The sequence below is a fragment of the Mesoplodon densirostris genome, chromosome 5 (assembly GCF_025265405.1).
Source record: "Mesoplodon densirostris isolate mMesDen1 chromosome 5, mMesDen1 primary haplotype, whole genome shotgun sequence".
NCBI classification, from domain to species: domain Eukaryota; kingdom Metazoa; phylum Chordata; class Mammalia; order Artiodactyla; family Ziphiidae; genus Mesoplodon; species Mesoplodon densirostris.
Genome location: NC_082665.1, coordinates 151,231,072 through 151,252,437, shown reverse-complemented (window position 1 = coordinate 151,252,437; position 21,366 = coordinate 151,231,072). Strand labels below are relative to the sequence as shown.

Sequence of the window (21,366 nt, the reverse complement as noted above, 5' to 3'; positions counted from 1 at the left end):
CGGGACGGGACACTTGGCTGAGAGTTTGGGGCTCCACGCTCTGTAAAAACAAAACAGAAACCAGTCCTTTTATCCCCCACTTTGGGAGAGAAAAGATGCCCCTGCCCTCCACATGCAGGGACATTTATCTCCATTTATGCTTCCGTCTTCTTTCCTATTATCTGCTCTGAGGAAAAGGCAGCACGGCATTGGGAGTTGAAGGATCGGTTTCAAGTGTCCCCTCCACCTTCTCTCAGGTGTGGACTCATGGCCACCCTCCTCGCCTCCCCCGGTTCACATAACTGATGAGGAAGGGACTCAGGAGGAGCTGGCCTCCCCGAATGGTCCTTGGGGCTGGCCCTGCCCTCCCTGGGTTCCCTCACTGCCACCAGAGAGGACAGGCGGCCCGGGGAACAGGGCTCCTGCCGGGAGACCCTCACTCACGCATCTCACACGCTGCCAGCATCAGCCAGCAGCACCTCGTATGTCCCTCTGAGATAATTAAGCATTATTATCCCTGTTGGCAGGTGGAGACCGTGAGACAGGGTGGTTCAGCGACTTGGTTATAACTGCCGGATTGTTTGAGGGAGAAGCCGTGCCAAGAAGGGAGCGCAGTTCAGGAGGCCAGAAGAACTTAAGCTGTTTAATGTGACAAATTATTTTAAAATAGCTGCTGGAGGGTGGGGGCCGGAAGAGGGGCTAGAGGCGTGGCCAGTGCACATCGGGGAGGCACCAGAGATTACCCTGTGAATAAGGAACAGACTGAGTATATCTGAGAAAACGGGTTGCCACAGTCTGTCAGATGCTTACAGAAGAGGAGGGAAAACACTGAAGGCTTAGTCAGCTCGGTGAAGACAAGGAATAAAGCCCTCAGCTTCCCGCAGAGCTGGACAGAGGTCCCCAGGACGGGCGTGCAGACAGAGCGTCCACCCTACCGGCGCCCTCCCCGCACGGCTCAGCGTCTGGAGCCCTGCCATGGTGCCCTAGGAGGTGGAGCCCTACCTGAGAGCGGCAGGAAGCCCGAGTGTCTCCATGCACAGAGGTGGGAACAGAATGGGCACCTGCCTGAGGATGCCTGCCTGAGGGTCACAGGGGAGACACTTGGGACAAAGGTGGGGAAGCCATCACGGCCTGTTCACAGAGACAGGAGCCACAGAGACCTGGTGCCAGGTGTCACTAGTGAGGCAAACAGATGCACTAGAAAAGGAGAGGAGAACTGTGGTCTCTAAGGGCGAGGCAGACAGGCAGCAGTGAAGCTGTGGCGATGGCAGCTCCAGGGAAAAGGACAGTTCCTGCCATGTTCGGAAAAGCAGCCAATACACCCTGGACCAGCCCGGTCAGGGAAAGGTAGAGAGCAGGGTGACTGGCTAGTCTCCTCCTCAAGCCTGACCATCCCGTTTGCTGGCCCTCCCCGCCAACCTTGCCATTCCGAGGTCACATAGAGGTTCGCCCTCCCACCCCACCCTCTTGGGGCCCAGGCTTGGGGGTTGCACCAGAGGAGACTAAGCCCCATCATCCCTGCCAGCTACCGCTGCGGAATTCCCCACACAGTGCCCTCCTCAGGGCAGAAGTGGGTTTGTTCTCTTTCCCTCTCCGGACCCTGACCTTGCCTGGAGAGGGTGCGCACCGCCTGCCTGTGGAATGAGTGGAGGCCGCATGTGAACGTTTAGCCCTTGTCTCTCCACCCTTTCTTTTTAATTATAAACTCGAGAAATGCTGTGTGATAAAAATATATATAATTAAATGCCCACATCTCAGCCATCAGGGGCTATTTCGGGGGTGGATAGTAAAAGGCAGCTGTTTTGCCCTGACAGTAGAGTACAGAGAAACAACGTCTGTTTGGTTGAAGAACAAGGTTGGTTTTCCTTTTTTCCAGCTGGGAAACGTCACCAAGTGGCCTTTCTGTTCTTCACACATGAAACACACACTATCATCCGCATATTTTTAGTTAATTTATGTCCAAATAGGCCTTTCTCTCGCTGCTGGAAAATGATGTTTGGGCTGCAATTACCTTTCCGGCATCTCACAGAAGGGTTTCAGCACTCACAAAGCTCAGGGGAGAGGGAGCATGTACCCCACTGACTGTAACTCTCTCCATTTGTAGCTATTCAAATCACATATTTTATTACTAGTACAAAATACATTGTGTCATTCATTTTGGAGGAGCAGCTAATGCTTCAAGAAAAGCTTTGAAAAACATTCTATTTAGAAACAATTTTGTCTGCAGCCAATGCGTTGTGTCTTTTCTCCCGGCCCTTTTCTCTGTTCTCTGTGCCATTTTCATGACAAATGAGATCATCCTCTCTCCAAAAGCTCACCTGTCCATGCAGCCGGTTTCCCACCTAAAGTTCGAATTCTCTGTAGGTTGCATCATAATCCTTAGCATGGTAATAAATTACAGTGTCACCATCAAGACTGTGGCTTCTGGAAAGAAATAAGCAGCGGGGCCAGATGAACTCTCTCAGAAGATTGAGAGACTGTTTTCATGCAAATTCCTGGCATCCTGGGGAAGTAGAAACAGCCTCTTTATTATATAGACTCCGTCGCAATCCAGCAGCCAGAAGCCATTTCCACTGGCTCTTAGAAGCCTGGTAATGCTCAGAGAAAGATAACCTTTTTGGCAGAAACTTCTTTTTCTTCTTGGCTGATATGGGTCTTATCTGGAAAAATCACTTTGCTCATTAGGTTGGGCATAATGGGTCAGTGTACTTTCCAGAGTGTTTTAAAAAAGAGACGTTCATTCTAAAATACCTTCTTAATTTAACACTTAGAATCACGTTAGATCTCTGGGTCCAAAGCAGTGGACAGTGACTGCAGAGCAGAAGGAGTGTGTGTCGCATGGATGCACCCTAGGGCAGGGCCATCTGTGTCTGAACTGTCTACAGAGGGCTGCACAGAGCCAAGGCTGGTCAACCACATGGTCAGGGTGGTCACTGCTTCAAGGGGAGGGTTCAACCTGACACTCCAGAGGGCCGCTTGCTATATGTGATGCAAACTTCACCCCAGTTCACCCTCCATTTCCCTTGAGCCATAGATACACTGGACAGAAACTTTGATGAAGCCAGCTCATTGCCCTTTTCCCCATCATTTTAAGATCTTTGGCTGTTCAGTGCAGTGAGACAAATACTTGCCATATACAGGCTACTCGTTCTCTCACCTGTAGCAGGCATCACTCAGTAGTCATGGCAGCATTCCTTGCTGAGCCCAGATGAAGCCTCAGAATCCTTCTCAACCCAGCCATTAACAATGACCAGAGTTGGTATATGAGATGAGACTTCACTCAGTCCATGACTTATGCTGGATTGATCTGTGCCAGTGGTTCTTAAAGTGTAGGAACCACATTGAGAATTTGTTAGAAATGTAAATTCTCAAAGCCAATCCCAGAACTAGTACATTTGAAAGTCCAGGTTAGGGCCCTGTGATGTGTGATCAGCAAGTAGTCAGGAGGCAAGGCTCTCAAATCTGTCTCCCTGATCCAGGGTTGGGTCACAGTTTTTCAAATTAGGGGAGGATGGTTGGTATGTGGAAGCACTGGTGGGGCAGGTTTTGATTGGAGGGCTTTTGAAGTTGGCCATTTATGGTAAGGTATGGTAAAGGGGCTTCAGCACCGGTCTTCATGGACAGCGCACCCTTAGTTTCTGAAAGGGTTCCAGCATTCAGGTTCCAGTCATGTCCCAGTTCTTTGGTTCTGTGGGGTGGAGAAACTTTGGTTCCGGGTGTTATTTGAGATCAAAAATTTCTCCTCTGTGTATGCTTCAGCTGCACGACTTGCAGTTTTGTTCTGTTGTCTCTGAGAAACAACTCAGTATATTGCTAGAAACAGAATAGGGCCAGTTTGGGGCTGGTTCTTTGGTTACAGTTACATCCCCAAAGACCAGATTTCCAAATAAGGTCAGGAGTTTAAAAGTTGAACGTGTCTTTTTTAGTGGGGGGCATAAATCACCTCACAACACTCAATAAATTATTGTTTAATGGCAACAATAATATACTGGGTGATTTACGTATATATAATGTTGGCTCTTCAAAACAATCCTAATATGTTTTATATATTACAAACCTATTCAAGAGTGAGCATTGTGAAATTCAGGACCATTGTGTGATGATCTCCATCATAAACCTATCACTTCAAGGGGATTCCTCATGCAACACGATTCCAATGATTCCATGATCATGATACTCAATATTCATGAGCGTCTGAATTCCTGTTATATCCCTGCTGAGACTTCCTCTCACACATGATGGGGGAGAAAAGTACTGTAGCAATGCCCAGACACACAGAAGCATTACTCTTGTGGGCATCTCTAGGATAAGTATCTAGCAAGGGAAATCAGTCCTATGCTCAGACTTTAGCCTGGAAAACTCCACGATTGGATGGGTTCTAGAAACGAAAGCTACAAGCTGTGCCTATTTAATGTCACTGTGGCAAGGCCGTGAGCTGTCTGGGTGGCACTGGGGATATCCTTCACTCCTTGAGAGTAGGGTTGAGTCTCGTCACTGCCAGGTTCCCAGCAGGGTGCCAGGCAGAGTGGGTGCTGCATAGATGTTTGCTGCAGGCTGGCTGAGGCTGAGGGACTAAAGTACTTCTATGCTGAAACCTTCTACCTGTCGACATCACTCCTGGTGGCACGTGTAGATGTAAGTTATCAGCAGGTGCCCCTGCAGATGGCTAGGTTACAATTAATCTGCTGCCAGACATCGTCTCCTACTTTATCAAATTACACACACACATGCACACACACAACACACACACACGATCTTTATAGTGTGTCTCATACCTGAATTAAGGCATGATTATTCTGAAGCAAACTTTTAGAGATGTTAAACTTTTGAAGGATTTCTGGGCAGCACAACCATTCAATGCCAAGCTTTACCTGGAAGGCCAGTGTGTGAAGGACACTGAGAGCAGTGAGATGCCTCTCCCTCCTTGCCTCTTCTCCCTCCCCCACACCTCAACAGTGCCCCCCTGATGCAGCTCTGGTGGAACCAGGTTCCTGCCAAATGCACACCGGTGACTTCAACATCCCTGGGGGCACCGAGTCATCTGGTGCTTTGAGGAACCTGTGCAGGGGACAATGCTCTCTTCAAGCCCAGTGTTGGCCCCTCTTGCCCACATGGGCACAGATTCCTTCCAGAGAGTCTCGCCTGGTCTCCATCCCCTGAGAATTCTTCCCTCATGCTTCTTCCCATCCAACAGAGCAAGTCACTCCTTCCTAATGCCTCTTCCTCATGCCTGCATTGGTAATAACAGGGACCCTCAGAGAACTTGGCAGTCACAGGAGTGCCTTGGCCTTGGCCTTTCCAGCCCTGACTTCTCTTCCGGCAAGAAGACCTCCCTCACTAACAGAAGCCCTGGTGGCTGCAACACCATCCCACTTCCTTTTCTCCTAGTCCCCTGCGTGGAGCTGGTCACCATCCTCTACATTAATAGATTTCCTTCCATGTAATTGAAGACGGGTTAAATAATCATCACCATAATTACCCCGAGCGTCAGAAGGCAACGCTGACGACATGATGTTTGAAAGGCTGAGAGGATATTGAAAACTCTCAGAAGGAAAACACCCATCCCCGTGCTCCCCTGGCTGCCTTGGAGGTCAGAGCCCCCTGCTCTCGTGGCAGAGGGCCGGTGGTGACAAGCTGTCACCTGCCTGTCTGGCCACTCTTCTCAAAGGCTCTGCCACCTGCTGGGATGGGGGGCGGGGTAGTGACAGGCCAAACTCCGTGTTCAGTGAGGCCCAACAGCGCAAGGTGGCAGGAGGGCTGAGGCGCGTCGTCCGTGGGCCTGGCACTGCTACTTGACATGCAGGAGGGAGGGCTCAACAGCTGTCACCGGTGGCCCTGGGGTCTGCTCCAGACTCGGGAGAGAGGACACCTTCAGACTCCCACATTTCCTCTTTGAAGTTCAGAAGAATCACACTTTCGTCTCCCCTCCCTCCTCTCTCGGACACAAACAGATGCATAAAAGATAAGCCCTAACTCTCTTTTACCCACAGACCCACACGCCCAAGTTTTTTCTCTCTCTGTCACACACACTGGTAAGTTCTCACTCACAGAGTCTCATTCCCTCTCTCTCTCTCTCTCTCTCTCTCTCACACACACACACACACACGCACACACTCACACTCACACTGCTCTCTCCTACCTCAGGTAACCCAGGTGTATTGAGAGACCAGAAACCGCTCCCCTCTGGGGGAGCCCCAGGCCCCCTCCAGGTGTGACAACACCACCTCCCCTAATGGGGACACACAGCATGGGGTCCCTGCGCTGTCAGACACCGGCCTCAGGTGTCTGACAACTCCCTGTTCGCTGGCTGAGTTTTCCACCTCTCTTCCCAGCCATGGTACCGAGGAGATAAAGCCAGTAAATTCATTCATGTTTTGGGGAATAGTGAGAACAGAGCTTCCAGTTGCCTCGCAGCCCAAGCCTGCCCTCCAGGCATTTGTCACGTTGCTGGCATTTGAGCTGAGGATGTCTCCCACCACAAAAGCCTGCCATCGTCCTGGGGGAAATCAGGGCTGTCTTCCTGGCAGAAAGCTGAATGTGTGCCTGGGGAGGTCGGGGCCAGACAGTCTTTATTCCTCCCAGACCCTGGGTAGGAAACCAGGTAAAAATACACTTTGCAGTTGGCTTCTTTTTCTCTCACTCGTGCTCAGATTAACCACTTATACATTTTAAAGGTATTTTTGCTAAAGACCAGCACATGTCTCTGGTGATTTGAACAGATCGTGGGAATGGTCTCCTTATAAAAATAGCCTCCTTCGGCCGAGGCAGGAGGCAGATGAGAAGGGGAAGGTGATAGGGAGCTGCAGGTCTCAGAGTCCAGGCATCGCAACAGGGCCATGAGAGTGAAGTCTAATATTTGGCCTGGAGAATTGAAAGTGAGGATCATTTGCTCTAGAGCATGATGAACTCTACCCCGTAAGCGGCATCAGTGCCCTACAGGGCTGCCCTGCTCTCTGCTCCCCGCTATTTCCCCCGTGAGAATTCCGTGCTCCAGCCATCCTGCATTGCTGGCAGTTACCGTCTTCTCTGTTACCCCAGCATCCGCACATGCTCCTCTCTGCCTGGACTTCCCTCCTCCCCACACTCTGCCTGATTAACTAGTTACCACGTGTATAACAGGGACCCTCTATGCCAGGCCCTGCCCCAGCACTAGATGGATTGTAATCCACTTATCCTCATGATGACCTGACTATGTAAGTGCGATCATTACCCCCATTTTGGCAATGAGATACAGAGGCACAGAGAGGTTAGGTAACTTGCCCTAGGTCACACAGGTAGAAAGGGACAGTACTGGTATCCACACCTGGCCAAGGGCTCCAGGAAAATGCCCTTCTGACTGCTTCTGGCCACCTTCCCTGACCCCTTCCTATGTTAGGGAGTTTCCTCTGGTTCTCAGAACACCCTGTATCCCCCTTGGGCTCACCCTCATCACTTTCCACCTTGTTAACAGTATGTATTAAGTTTCTGTTTTCTTGTCTGCCTCCCCATGCCTGCCCAGCTTGAGGGCAGGGCCCCTGGCTGGCTCAGCTCTGGGACACCAGCTCCTCAAAAAGGACCTGGCACAAAGCAGTGCTTCTTGCCTAGTTGTTGATGGGGTGCATGTATGGATGGATGGATATCGACCCCTTAGGTAAACAAAACAGGCCAAGTTCTGGCAGACAAACCAAGGGCCAAGCAGAGAGCCAAGCTGGAAACTCCCAGGGTGGGATCGGAGGGTAAAACGGAGAAACAAACCTAAGAGCGGCCCTTTAGGAAAATGTGTCTGCAGCTCCGGATGTCGACCTGCTCAGAAGGGCAGGGAGGAGAGCCAACATCTATCTGCTCTGGGCCCGGTAAACCCAGTGCAGCTGGGGCTGCCTGCAGGCTGCAGAGTGGGGAAAACCTGTCCCCCAGGCGTGGAGCACAAGGCAAGTGGGGCACAGGGGCAGCGCAGGGTGATCTTGTAGTCAGGGGTGTCCCAGGGGGTATTACCAATCACTACCTTCGTCTTTGCTTGTTTTGCTTCCTTCTGGCCCCAGTGTCGTGACTCATACATGCTGTGGGACAGCAGAGCATCACCTGCCTGTCACGGCTCGCGTGGCCCATCTCACCCAGGATCGTGCGGTAGTGCTTCTCTGCCGGTTTCACTCTCTCCTCCCACCCACGGTGACGTTAGAATCAGGACGTAGGGAATGGGGGGGGGGGTAAGTGCAGCCGCAGCGCCAGTTGCCACCTCTCGTGCGGCGTGAGATGGCCCAGCCCCGCAGGTCCCCCTTCCTGGGGCCACCAGCTATCCTCATCCACGAAATGTCGGGGCGGGGGTGGAATGGAAGGACACGTGTGCCCACTTTATTCTCACGCACCTTCAGCTAGGAACCCTACGGTTGGGCTGACCAGCCTTCTCCTTCCCACAGGGAGGCAAGATCCCCGTGAGATGGACGGCTCCAGAGGCCATCGCCTACCGCAAGTTCACGTCTGCCAGCGACGTCTGGAGCTACGGGATTGTCATGTGGGAAGTCATGTCGTTTGGAGAGAGACCCTATTGGGATATGTCCAACCAAGACGTGAGTGTCAGTGGCACCTGGCTGCTACAACCCTTACCCCAGGGGTCCCACAGGCCATGGCATGCCAAGCCCACCTATCTGTTTTCTGCTTGGGGCCTCAGAATGTGAACGTGAGGTGTCCAGGGCAGGGGATATTGGATCCCCTTGGCACCAATGTTTGAACTAATCAAAGAGCCCAGCATGACCCCAAAGCCTGTAAAGATGCCCAGGCCAACCCAGGAGACAATGGGCTGGTTCTGAATGGCCAGGAACCATGAATAGATCAGGCCCAAAGTTAATCGGGAAATTCTACCCCACTTCAGAGCTCCATCATCACGTGTCAAGGAAGGGAAGCCGTGCTGGTGGGAGGGCGGGCCTGGCTTCCAGGCTGCTCTGCTCTGACAGATGTGCCGTGTTGAACCAGCTGCAGCTTCTGTCTGGGACTCACACTTCTCCGCTTTAAAGAGAGGAATTAATCGTAAAAGTCCTGCTTTCCTGAGAATCCACTCTTCTGGGAGTCCGTGTCACCTGTCAGTGAGAAGGAGGTGCTGAGAGAGAGTCCCAAAGCTGGTCAGCTTCAGATGGGCCTCGGGAGGGGACCTGTCTGAGTGGAGGTCAGCAACACCCCTCCAGGCCACTCACAAGGGACAGGGGGAAAGGAAAGGGCCATCTGAGATGCTTTAAGCAGAGGCATTTTGGGGAGGTGTTCCACAGGGGACCCTTTGCTCCATAATTACTAAAAGGTAGGAAGCCTTTGAGGATGATTTGCTTTGCTAAGGTCCCAATCCTACCTGGATTCCCCCACTGCCTTGGACCCTGGGCTGTTCCCCAGGGTCACTCGCCCTTTGTGTCCTGAACACACGCCCTCCCCTTGGAGAGTCTGCAGCGCCCGTGTTACCTTCTGTTCTCTGCTTGCTCTTCCCATCACCTTGGGGGACAGTTAGTATCTTTCCCAACTTCCAAGCAAGAAGAGTCAGGGCTGACCCAGTCCAGATGGGGAAACCAGCCACCCATAAGCACCTACATAGTGGGTGGGCTTTTCGTTACTCGTAAACTGGAGAAGTCTGTCCCCAGCCAGCCCTCTATCCAGACAGACGTTCCGAGCCATGGCCGTCGCTCATAAGGTTGAGAAAGGTGGCAATCTGAGAGTCCAGGAAACACTTTCCAATGAGCCAACATGGGAGCTGGGTGCTGCCAGGACAGTGCCTCCTCCCCAGGGTAGAGTGGCTTCAGCCCAGAGCAGGTGAAATGGCTGCCTCCTTAAGCAGGTCCTGCTGTCGACCATGTGTGGCATCTAGATCCTCTATTATCTCTGATTATCCATGCTTTGCCTCTGCTCCTGTAGCATGTCGAATCGGTAAGTGTTGGAATTGATGCCAAGGCTGCTTTCATGAAATCAAGGGCACCCTGGTTTTGTCTATACTGTCAGCTGGATGAGTAATAAACCTTAGCCAGAAAATGCAGGCCCCTTTTGTCCTGCCCAGAGACTGTAATCCGATTAAGCACAATTCAGCACACATGGAACGGATTATGAAACTCTGACAGGCAAGATTTGACATTCAAGATATTCTCAGCAAATGCATTCACCTCTGCTGAAAACAAGTGGAGTTTCTGATATTAGACTTCCAGAATTCCCAAATCATTCATTCAACGAACACTCAGGGTATGCTAACTGTGACTAAGCATTGTGCTTGCCGGCTCTATTCTTGGGGGGTTCATAGCCCAATGGCACATACACAGGGCTGTGGGAACATTTTGGGGGGAGGTAAGGAAGGTTTCCAGATATTTGACACTTGAGCTGGGCCTCAAAGGGAATAAGGACATCTGCAAAGTAGCTGTTTATTCTAATCTTATTGTATTTCTCCAAAATAAAGCCTCTCAGCATTGTCCCAAGTACCATTCCACTCTCTGTGGAAGGCAGAGGGTGACTTTTGCCCATTCAGAAGGTATCTTCTTACCCAGCCTGGGAGAGAGCCAGGAGGGGCTCCCAGCAGCTCGAGCTGCAGCCCGACTCATCAGAAACCACTGAGGTGGTGGCAATAAAGGATTTTACAGATGACAATTGAAAGGCTTTACGAAAGAGAATTGCAGAGGCAAGTCAGAGTGCTGGTAATTGGGCTTCCGGAGCCCAGGAAGGTCTTTGAACATGTACAGAGAGTTTGTCAGCCAGAGAGAGAACTTGGAAGTTCTACGGCTTGGATCTGATTGACAGAGATAATGAGAGTGGCAGTGTCTGTGGGGAGAAGCTGCGGTTGTATTGAAACATCAGAGCTCAACTTAACCCCCTCTGCCCTGGATCCTCCACTGCTCTGAGCTCCTCCACTTCTCCCTCCGCATGGAAGGTCGAGGAAGCCCGCCCACCGCCCAACTTCACTAATGAAAAGTGCACGTCTGGGGGCAGCCAGGAGCCCCTCTGGGGACAGGAGAGCAAGGGGAGGGGCCCTGTTCCTTTCCCAGAGGAGCTCCAGCCCTGGTCCCCGATCCAGACCACCTGTCCCTGGTCCCCACCTAACCCCCGCACCTGCCATCTGGGGGTACAGGTGAGCAAAGGCAGCCCTCACCCCATCCCGTTGCTGCAGACCCTTCAAAGCAAGTCAGCCCTGCTCCGTGACAGCTGCCGAGACTGGTTCTCACTGCGACACTCGCCGTTACCTTCTCTCTGGAGACGCCATCTGATCTCATTTCAATCTCCAGTCTTTTCAGCATCCATTTATCTCATCCTGTTGTGGACCAAGGAAAGGGGCCCAGGACTCGCTCTGATTTTTCTATTCTGCTCAGCAGGACCCCCTCTGCCCCCAAGCTTGGGCCATATCTTTCCTCACAATTCAGATGCAGTCACTGGTGTTTGGACTGAAAGTGGTTCTCCTGCCTCCTACCTGTTTTCTCCATCCCTGCCAGTGAGGTGGGCATGACAGGGAGTGATCCCAAAGCCCCATTAGAGGACTACAGTTCCTTTTTCAAAATAATGATGTTTTAATTTGATTATAAGTTATATGTATTCAGAAAATTTAGAAAACACCCAGACTCTTGAAAAGAACAAAAATCTCCAATGGCATAGTGCTTCAGAGAAAGACTTGAATAGATAAATGTTACCCATAGAGCAACTAATGACCTAGTACATTTTCTTTGGAGTGGAGGGTAAAGCTTTTATTTTTTTCATATGTGCAGGAAGCGTCAATGCTCCCAGAGCCTCTACGCGAGTAATAACAACAAAGTTATCGAGAAGAAATAGCAAATAGGAATTCCCTGGTGGTCCAGTGGTTAGGACTCCGTGCTTTCAATTTTTCACTCCCAAGGGCACGGGTTCGATCCCTGGTCAGGAACTAAGATCCCTCAAGCTGTGAGGTGGGGCCAAACATAAAAAAAAAAAAAGAAATAGCAAATGGAATAAAGTCCCATTTGTAAACAAGAGCATGGGAGGGGGCGCCTCTATCCCCTGGCCTGAAAGGTGAGATACAGAGAGGGAGGTGGCATTTACCAAGTCCCCACTACATGCTTGGTGCTTCCCAAACGCCATCTTCCTGGACCTCCAGTTGGCCAGCAGCAGAAGAGCAACCCTCTTTAAAGAGAAGACCTCCACTGTAATAGACGTGGCCGCAGTGACAGCCTCCATGTGATGATGGGATTTTTTCTACTCACATGTGTGGTGCTCAACGTGCATCGCCTCACTGTGTCATTTAATCCTTCTAACACCCCCATCTGTGCAGTTTCAGGAAGTCAAGTGACTCTCCCAAGTTTCTGGAGCTAATAAGAAATGGAACTAGGATCTGAACCCAGACCTCCAAGGTCCACGCCCCTGATGGCAATGCCACACCATCACTAACACAGCGCGTGGGGCTACACTCCTGTGGACCTGCAGGGAGGAGGAATCAGAGACTCTCTGTGTCCTCTTAAAAGGAAAGTCAGCACATCAAACAAACAGAGGAAATACAAAGACACACGCCAGGATGGTGTTCCAAAAATTCCGATGAGGTGGCCGGCAGAAGAGATGGGGGAAAAGCAGCTTAGTGGCGTCCAGTCTAAAGCTCACAGATGGAAGAGTCAGCACGTGCCTGGGTCCCCAGTCTCTTAATGCTCTGCCAGGAGTGCTCGGGTCAGCTGGTCACACCTCTGAGCTGTGCCCCCGCAGAGGGGCTCTGCCGCCAGTGCTCCTTTCTCTTATGGGCATACGGGAGAGTGATCTTGTGGGGGGAAACGTTCGTATTTGGGAATCTGGTCATCAAATAATTTGAGCAGCGATGCCAGCGGTTTAAGGGGAACAGGAGCTGCCCTACACTGGAAGACTTTGGGGGCCCCTAACCCCCAAAAGAAGTTGAATTTAGACACCAGCCCCTCCTGCTGGTCCCACCTAGCTTGTCCTTAGGCAACCCAGAAAGAGCTCGTGGGGCCATTCAGTGGGTAATCCCACTTGTCCCCTTGGTGAGTGGAGACTCTGTGACAGGGTCCCTTAATCCAGCTGCCTGGAAGGAGCTGGAAAGGATGCCAGTTTTAAACAAGGCTATTCATCCTCATAGATTACTTGGTTTAGCTCCATACCCCTGTTTCTTACCATGAAGACATCAAATAGCTCCAAGGACTGTTCTCCAGGCTGAGATTCCTGTGGCATTCCCACAGAGCCTAGGAAGAGTGGGTTTCAAGGTATTCAAAACTTAAACTCAGGGACTTCCCTGGTGGTCCAGGGACCACACTCCCAATGCAAGGAACCCAGGTTCGATCCCTGGTCAGGGAACTAGATCCCACATGCATGCTGCAACTAAGAGTCTGCATGCTGCAACTAAGAGTCTGCATGCCACAACCAAGAGCCCATACACTGCAACTAAATATGTCACAACAAAGATCCTCCTGCATGCTGCAACTAAGACCCAGTGCAGATAAATAAATAAATAAATATTTAAAAAAAATTAAACTCAGATACCCCTGTGATTTTTTCGCAACCCTATCCCTTACTAGCTTCGTGCCCTCAGGCAAATGACTTCCCTGTTTGTGTATTCATTTCCTCATGGGGAAAATAGGGCTAAAATGCCCTCCTCAGAGGATAACAGGTAATTTGACCGACAACAGTCTGGCTAAGATAAACATGTGTTAGTGGTATAAAATATTATTCAAAAGTGCATATTCCCAGTTGCTGTTTTTTTATAAAGTGATCATATTGGTGTGGTTTGTATGCTTGTTTGTTTTTCTGCCACATCGAATAGAAGGAATAATACACCTTGATTATCTCTAATGACTTCAGGTTATTATATTATCTCATGCCCCATCTCATGCCCTGTATACTGTGCATAGAATTTGTAAAAATATAAACTGATAGAGAATATTCACTTTCTGATCAATTTACAAAGTAAAAAAAAAAGGAATAATTAGTTGAAATGAATCTGACATTTTTTAAAGTAGAGGCAAAAACACCTGAAAATCCCTGAACTCCAAATTATTCCCTATGTGGTTAAAGGTGCTTTAACTGTTTATATTAATGTAAAATCAATGCCTAATTATTATAGAAAATAAACATACAAAGAAACAAAAAGAGAAACACAAAGGGCATTCATGTTTCTACCTGCCCAGAGGCAAGTTAGTTCCATGGTATAGATCCTTCCAAGGACTTTTCTATGCATGTGTGTAATTATTAGTTTTTGTTTTGTTTTGATTCTTGTGTTTTTACAAAAGCAAGCTTATACCATACCTGCTTTACACCATACCTGCACTTATGCAGCCTGCTGTTTTGCCTAATATTACAATGTGAGTATATTTCCATTTCAATAGGCACATTTTTGTAACATCTTAAGGCCTGCATTGTATTCCTGGCCTTCCATTGTGTTATAATAAATTACAGAGCAGGCATAATTGTTTTAAATGAATTGGAAATTAAGAAGTAAAGGGTGAAAACCACAACAATCTGAAGAACAGAAAAAGGACTTAAAGATCCTAAAATCTTTACAAAACTATCCCCTGGAGTCTGCGAAAATTAACAAAACCTGATTGGAGATATTCATGTTGGATCACCTTGTTATTTCCACTGTTGTCATTGGACCGAACCAATTTGTTTAACTAGATTATCTTCTACCCAATTCCTGTCACTGCCTCATGAAGATTAAGGCAGATAATGCCTAGGAAGCATCTAGAGGGTCCCTGGCATGGAGGAGGCTCTCCATCAAATTGTGATCCCTTATCCCACCTTCTTTTCCCATAGCAGTGAAAGGATGAGGTCACAATGGGCTTTGGTGGGTGTCCTTTGCAAATAGTTGGCACTTTGCCCATATGCCATTGTTTCATCTGCCCTGGTGCCACCAGCTGCCAATAAGGCAGAATTGGGCCTGATGTCCTCTCAGGGAGAAGCTCAAACCATTCTTCAGTAAACATTTACAGCTATCTAGTATGTGTCAGGCCCTGTGCCAGGTGCTGGGGACACAAAGGCACAAGAAGAGGTGGGCCCTGCTTTCTGGGAACTCACAGTCTAGGGGGAAAAGCCAAGTATATGTAAAATCTCTTACTGTGGGAGGTATAGGAGCACAGAAGACGGGACACCTGGGGTAAGGAGGCTCCATCCTCGGAAGCTAATCTGTGAATGACTGGCTAGTGGCTCATCACCAATCACACCTGTTCCTATGTGTGTCACTGTAGGTCATCAATGCCATTGAGCAGGACTACCGGCTGCCCCCACCTATGGACTGCCCAGCTGCTCTACACCAGCTCATGCTGGACTGTTGGCAAAAGGACCGTAACAGCCGGCCCCGATTTGCAGAGATTGTCAACACCCTGGACAAGATGATCCGGAACCCAGCAAGTCTCAAGACTTTGGCAACCATCACCGCCGTGTGAGTCTAGTGGAACCGGGTGGCTCCCAGGGGTGGGTGGTCTCATAGTCAGGCAGGGCCCAGAGCGAGGCTGCCAGCCTTCAGTCTACTGAGAGCAAGGGGGGAGATGGCTGAGCTTATCCACGGATGGAAGAAGTTCCAAGACTCTTCCCTTCCTTTTTCTCTTCTATCTCTCTGAAATATTCCCTGCCTCCAGCATGGGCTGTAGACAGATGAAAAGATAACATATCTGTATCTCTACCTTCCATTGGCCTCAAATGGGCTGGGCACTGGGCTCTGTAGTAGTTGAGTGTATCTGGTCTGACTGGTATGAGACCCCACTTGTGGGCAATCCTGTTTCCAGAAGGCACCCTTTCTGTTAACCACACCAGCGCATGAGGCAGTTGGAGCTGCAGACTTGGAACCTTGGCCAACCTATTAACAGGTAAAGGCCCTGATTGCTGTGGGACAAAGAAATTCAGAGCCATTGGATTTGTTATAAGCAAATGCACAGAACTGTCAGCTGTCAGCCACAGTCAGCTGTGCATCACTCATTTACATTTGCAGCGTTAACTCATTTATTATATTAATTCATCCTTTCGACCAGAGTTTATTGGGTGCTTATGTGCTAAGCACTGTGCCCTTGCTGGCTGTATAGAATGAGCAAGATAGACATGCCCTCATGGAGCTTAGAATCATTTAGGAGCAGTGAACATTAATCAGATGATTGCCCAAAGAAATACAAATTGAGACTTCACTGGCCAGTGCGGCAGGGAAGTACCTGATGCTTGGAGAGCACACACCTTGGTCTGGTGTCAGGGAGGCGACCCTGATGCCTGTTATTTCAGTTGCGAGCTGAAGAGGGAGGGTGCATTAACTGAATGAAAGGAAGATGGGAGTAGAGAGTCAGGGTTCCAGATCAAGGGTGCAGCGTGTGCAGAGGCCCGAGTGTGGGAAGGACAGGGCCAGCGTGTTGGGAGTGCAGTTTGTGGGGGGACCAGGTGGGGACTGGGGCTGGGGAGGTGGGCGAGAGCCAGACACTCAGAGCCTTTAGGCCCTGCTAAGACTTCGGAGCTTGGTTTTCAGAGCAATGATCACCCACTGAAGGCTTTGACGTGAATCAGGGTCAGGAGTTGGGTTATGGTCAGGATCACCAGGCTATAACATGGACCTGCTGTTGAGGGGACCATGAAGACAGACTTGGTGGGAGGACATGGTAGTAGTAGCCATGGTAGAGAAGAGAGCATCTTAACTCAGGCTAATGGTGTGGAAAGAAGCGATGAGTTTGAGAGGTTTTGAAGGTCAAATCTTTATGACTCGGTGAAGGGTTGAGCGTGGGTGCTGAAGGTGAGGGCGATGTGAAGATGGCACCCTGATTCCTGGACTGGGTACTTGGGGTGGGGGGGGCTTCTGCTTTGAGAACATGCCCGAGAAGGTCAGTGGTGGGCTGCTCTGTTCCGTTTCTCTCAATTAGTTGAGGACGGAACCCGGAGAAAACAATGTTACCAATAGATTTGGAGAGGTCGCAGTGAACTTTATATATTTGTAAAAGGAGCATATCTTAGGTTGGCGATTCTCTTAGATTTCAGTTTACAAAGGAGTTGTGGTCCTTCTCTTCCCTTCAGACTGCCTGCTGTGCCAGTCTGCCCATCTGGGCTGACCGGCATGGGACAGACCCCAGAGGCAGGGGGACTGGCCACCAGCCTTGAGAAGCCATGCAGGCTCAGGATTGTGTCGGGAAGGAAGGGCCAGCCTGGGTTTCCTGCATAATCCTCATCCCACCAGGGCTACTGAACCTCCATGAAGGCTGCCGTCTGCCCAGAGTGTGGCTCTGCCCATGAGTCCCTGCAGCTGTGGGGTCACCTGCTCCCCTCTGTCTTCCAGGCCTTCCCAGCCCCTGCTCGACCGTTCCATCCCAGACTTCACTGCCTTTACCACCGTGGATGACTGGCTCAGTGCCATCAAAATGGTCCAGTACAGGGACAGCTTCCTCACTGCTGGCTTCACCTCCCTCCAGCTGGTCACCCAGATGACGTCGGAGTGAGTGATGGGAATCACCTCTGTCCGGCCCGTGGGTGGGGTCAAGGCTCCCTGCCTGCAATCACCCGTGGTGCAAGTCATGCCTTTTGGCCTCATCCACAGGGCTCCACCTCAGCATAGAATCGGACCTGGTGGGGAAGCGCCTTGGAAAGACGGAGGGCTGGGGTGGGGAGGCCCAGATCTATTCTGGGTCCCAAATGAGAGTTCTTCAAAGTCACAGCCATATGTCATTTGCCTAATCACTGAGAGTCTCTCCTCCATTTAAGTTTTTAAACTCAGCCCATCAAAGAGAGCATCCAGATGGAAAGAACACAGCCAGCCAGCACTTTAAACAGCGTAGCAGGAAGACGCAGGGCTCTGATTCAGCAGCAATCTCCGATGCACTGGGAGCCTGTCTTCGTGCTTAGACAGCGCTTGTAAATAAGCCGACGTTTCCATACCCCACTAGTTATTTTCTAGGCTGCAACCCCCATAGAGTGTGGAAGAATACAGAAACTAAAATTATTCAAATCAGATGAGAGCCAGAAAGGGTCTTAAAGGCCCACATAGTCCATCATTTCCCCGAGAATGTTCTGAGCAGCACCTGCTCTGGGAAATGTTAATAGGTTCTCCTTGGAAAAAAGGTCCCATGGTCAAATAAATTTGGGAAATACTGAGCACTTTAGTGCTCTCTTGGAGAGTCACTCCACATATTAGCATTTTAAAGGCCATAAGAAATCCTGAAGTAAAGAAACCCACGTAAAATTATTAAATACCATGGAAGCGTATTTCGGAGGGGTGGGGTTTTCTGGGCCTGAATTTTGGGAAATCTCTATCTAGTTCCAACCCTTCCATTCAGCGATTCAGAAAGGAGGTGATGTTAGTGCCTGAAGACTCGGCCATCAGGAGTGACAAAGCGGGAACAGCAGCCTGCTTTCCTGACTGCCGGGTCCATATGTTCCAGCCTGTCCACCCAGGGCCACATGGGGCCATACTTGGCTATACACACCCTGGAGTCACCTGGGCATCTTTAACTACTGATGTCTGATTCCTACACCCAATGTAGATCTTCTGATTCATTTGGTACGTGGTGAGACCTGGGCATCAGGATGTTAAAACTCCCCAGGTGATTCTAATGTGCAGCCAAGCTTGGGAACCACTGGACTAGAGTGGGCAAGTCGAATTTTGAATACATACACACACACACACACACACACACACACACACACACAGAGCAGGGACCTCACCAGCTGCCCAGCTGCAACGTGTACTAACAGCACCAGGGTTGGTAGCCTGTGACACACATTTTCCCTGACAGAGGATAAGTCAGTCCGCCAGGCAGTTGACAAACACTTATTGATCACCTGTTCTGTGTCAGGTTCAGTGTTGGGTGCTGGGATTCCCTGCTGGGGCAGGCCAGTTGCTGAGTCCCAGGGGAGAGGCGGGGGTCATCCATCCTGAGCAGTTGAGCCCCAGGGGGATGGCTTATTGACACTCAGCCTTCCATCCCAGATTCCTGCTCTGCAGTCAGTCTTCATAGAGTCCAGCTTCATGTCTCTCAGGTTTATTCTTGTCTGAAATGATGGAACCTCCACTTTCTCCCAGGAAATGACTTGGATGTGCCTCTAGCCTTGGATCCACTAAACACCAGAATTCACTTTTTCAAACCTGAGTTCATTTCCTGGTGATGCCTAAAAACGTCCTTACCATTGTGAGTTGTCGTCAGACACCAAAAATAAAAACTAACCCCTTCCCAGTGGAAAACCAGCTTTCCCAACCCACAGAGCTGAAAAGGGTGCCTGGGCTCAGGGGCAGAGTGGGCGTCCATGAAGGTAGGACTGCGCCTGCTTTCCCACTGTCATGGGGACCATCATCACCTGATCCCCCACAAACTGAAGGAGTCAAATGGAGTAATTCCCTCAGTCTGGGAATAGCCACATGAAAAAGAGCTAGAGGAAAAATAAAAGGAAAGTGAAACTGAAAAGTAAGGGATTTACTTCAAAGTAAAAAATGTCCACACACTGTTGGACCACTTTTGTTTGCTACTTGAGAGATAAAAGGCAGAAAAAGAATATGTGTATGTAAATAAAGTAGATTGAGGGACAATTTGTGAATTCAGAATCCAAGCATACCTCTCAAACTTGTGTGCTGAAAAGATGTGGGCAATTTGACAACCTTGACCAGCAACAGCCCTCGGGGGACTGAGAGCCAGCTGAAAGGAGGGGTCAGGAGAGCCCAGGCATTGTGGACTGGGACCCAGCACAGGGGCCTCCTCATACACCTTGTGCACAGTGCACAGAGCGATCTGCTCTGCTGGGGCAGGGGGGTCCGCAGGGAATACAGTCAGGACGTTAGAAGAATTCTGAGAGCAGCCCTGCAGGGTGGCTGAGAGCCAGGCCATCCTGAATTTGAAGCCCAGCTCCTCCACTGCTTACCTGCTGTGTGATCTTGAGCACGTTACTTAACTTCCCTGAGCCCTGCTTGCCTACTCTAGAAAGGTGCAAATAATAATAGTGCCCACCTCACTGGTTTGTGGTAAGAGGTGAGTGGAATAGTTCATACAAGGCAACTGGCCTATTGTCTGCTTGCAGGACACACATGAGAAATGACGGCTGGTAAATTATTATCATGGACTCCTAGTGGTTTGGCAGTTTTTACGAAATGCTTCCATAGGTATAAATGAGTTAGTATATGGCACATGAGAAGCACTCAAGTACTGTAATATTATTAATTAAAAAAAGATGTATGGGTCTCTCCCCAAAGACAAATATAAGCCATGAACTTGTTCATATTAAGACTCACAGTTCAGAGATGAATCCAGTCTAAATCCCTACCCTAAACATCTTCCTTGGATTCCTGCTTGGGCAGATATTTGAAAGTTATTTTGAGATCACCCTTCTTAAAAATTCATGACGTTAAAATTCAAAGAGAGGCAGAAAATGGAAACTCAGGGGAAAACATCAGAAAACCAGGCAAGCCTCACATCTTTTCAATCACAGTGGGCGATCACTAATTTGGGCAGAAACCTCACAGAATAACTGAAGCCCCATACAGTGTGTGCTTGCATTGTTAAAAAAAAAGATAGTAGAGGAAAGTTCTAGTCCACCTAGGGCCATGGACACAATGAAGGGCTGCTCCAGAACCCGCAGGCGAGGAACAAGGCACAGCACTTCCAGGGTCATCTAAGTTGGAGGGGGCATTGGAGGTGGGGGCTACTGCTTGGAGAAAGTGAGATGGAGCAAGGGAATATCTAGTTAGGTGTTTTTCAGACTCGGGTAAACTTGGGCTCATTGGATTTTAAACACTTTTATTTGCCTACCCCACTATTATCAGGAGCTTGCCTTCTGTGATGAGTTTTGATCTGTGAAAAACACTAACGTGCCTTCTTTTGTGGCTTTTTCCCTCCTAGAGACCTCCTGAGAATAGGAGTCACCTTGGCAGGTCATCAGAAGAAGATCCTGAACAGCATTCTGTCTATGAGGGTCCAGATGAGTCAATCACCAACGGCAATGGCATGAGAACTCTCGTTTTCTGTGGGGAGGAGAGGAAGGAAAAGGACCAGGCTCAGGGGGGGGAACCAGAGGTTGACCACTGTGGAATGTCCTGGAGAGACTGGCTTTTCAGCTGAGAAATGCATTCTCATCAACGAAGAATAAGCTGGACCTATTCCTAATAGGCAACCTTCATTTCTCAGTGACAGACGCAGGTTTAAGATGCCGTGGGAAACCAAATATGTAAGAATAAAAATACACAAAGGTGATGTTCGACGGAAGTGAAGACAAAACAATATGTGTCTGGGGCACCAAGAGTGAACACAGCTCCCACCCTGGGTGGGCTGGAGTCATCCATCTACAAGAAGAAAGGGAAGGAGGTAGAGGGAAGAAACAGAAGCAGTTTCCCATTTTCTTCCTCACCAATGACATTCTTTTCTTTTCTCCTTTTGTCCTCCTCCCCGAGTCCTCACCCTTCTCCCACATCCATCTCCCTTTGCTCATGACTCGTGTAGGGAAGTTTCTTCAAACAAACCCCAGCTCCTGAGTCTCCAGATGTACTGTCAG

The 21,366-nt window shown here is 49.7% G+C and overlaps 1 protein-coding gene across 1 annotated transcript in view; it reads left to right on the top strand.

Moving 5' to 3' along the window:
- EPHB1 (EPH receptor B1) overlaps nucleotides 1-20,826 on the top strand; it is a 298,646-nt gene extending 277,820 nt beyond the window's left edge. The window contains exons 13-16 of the mRNA XM_060098903.1: nucleotides 8,373-8,522; nucleotides 15,117-15,310; nucleotides 17,174-17,329; nucleotides 20,718-20,826. Coding sequence (XP_059954886.1) covers nucleotides 8,373-8,522; nucleotides 15,117-15,310; nucleotides 17,174-17,329; nucleotides 20,718-20,826 — 609 coding nt within the window. The remainder of the gene's footprint in view (nucleotides 1-8,372; nucleotides 8,523-15,116; nucleotides 15,311-17,173; nucleotides 17,330-20,717) is intronic.
- The last annotated feature ends 540 nt before the right edge of the window (nucleotides 20,827-21,366 follow it).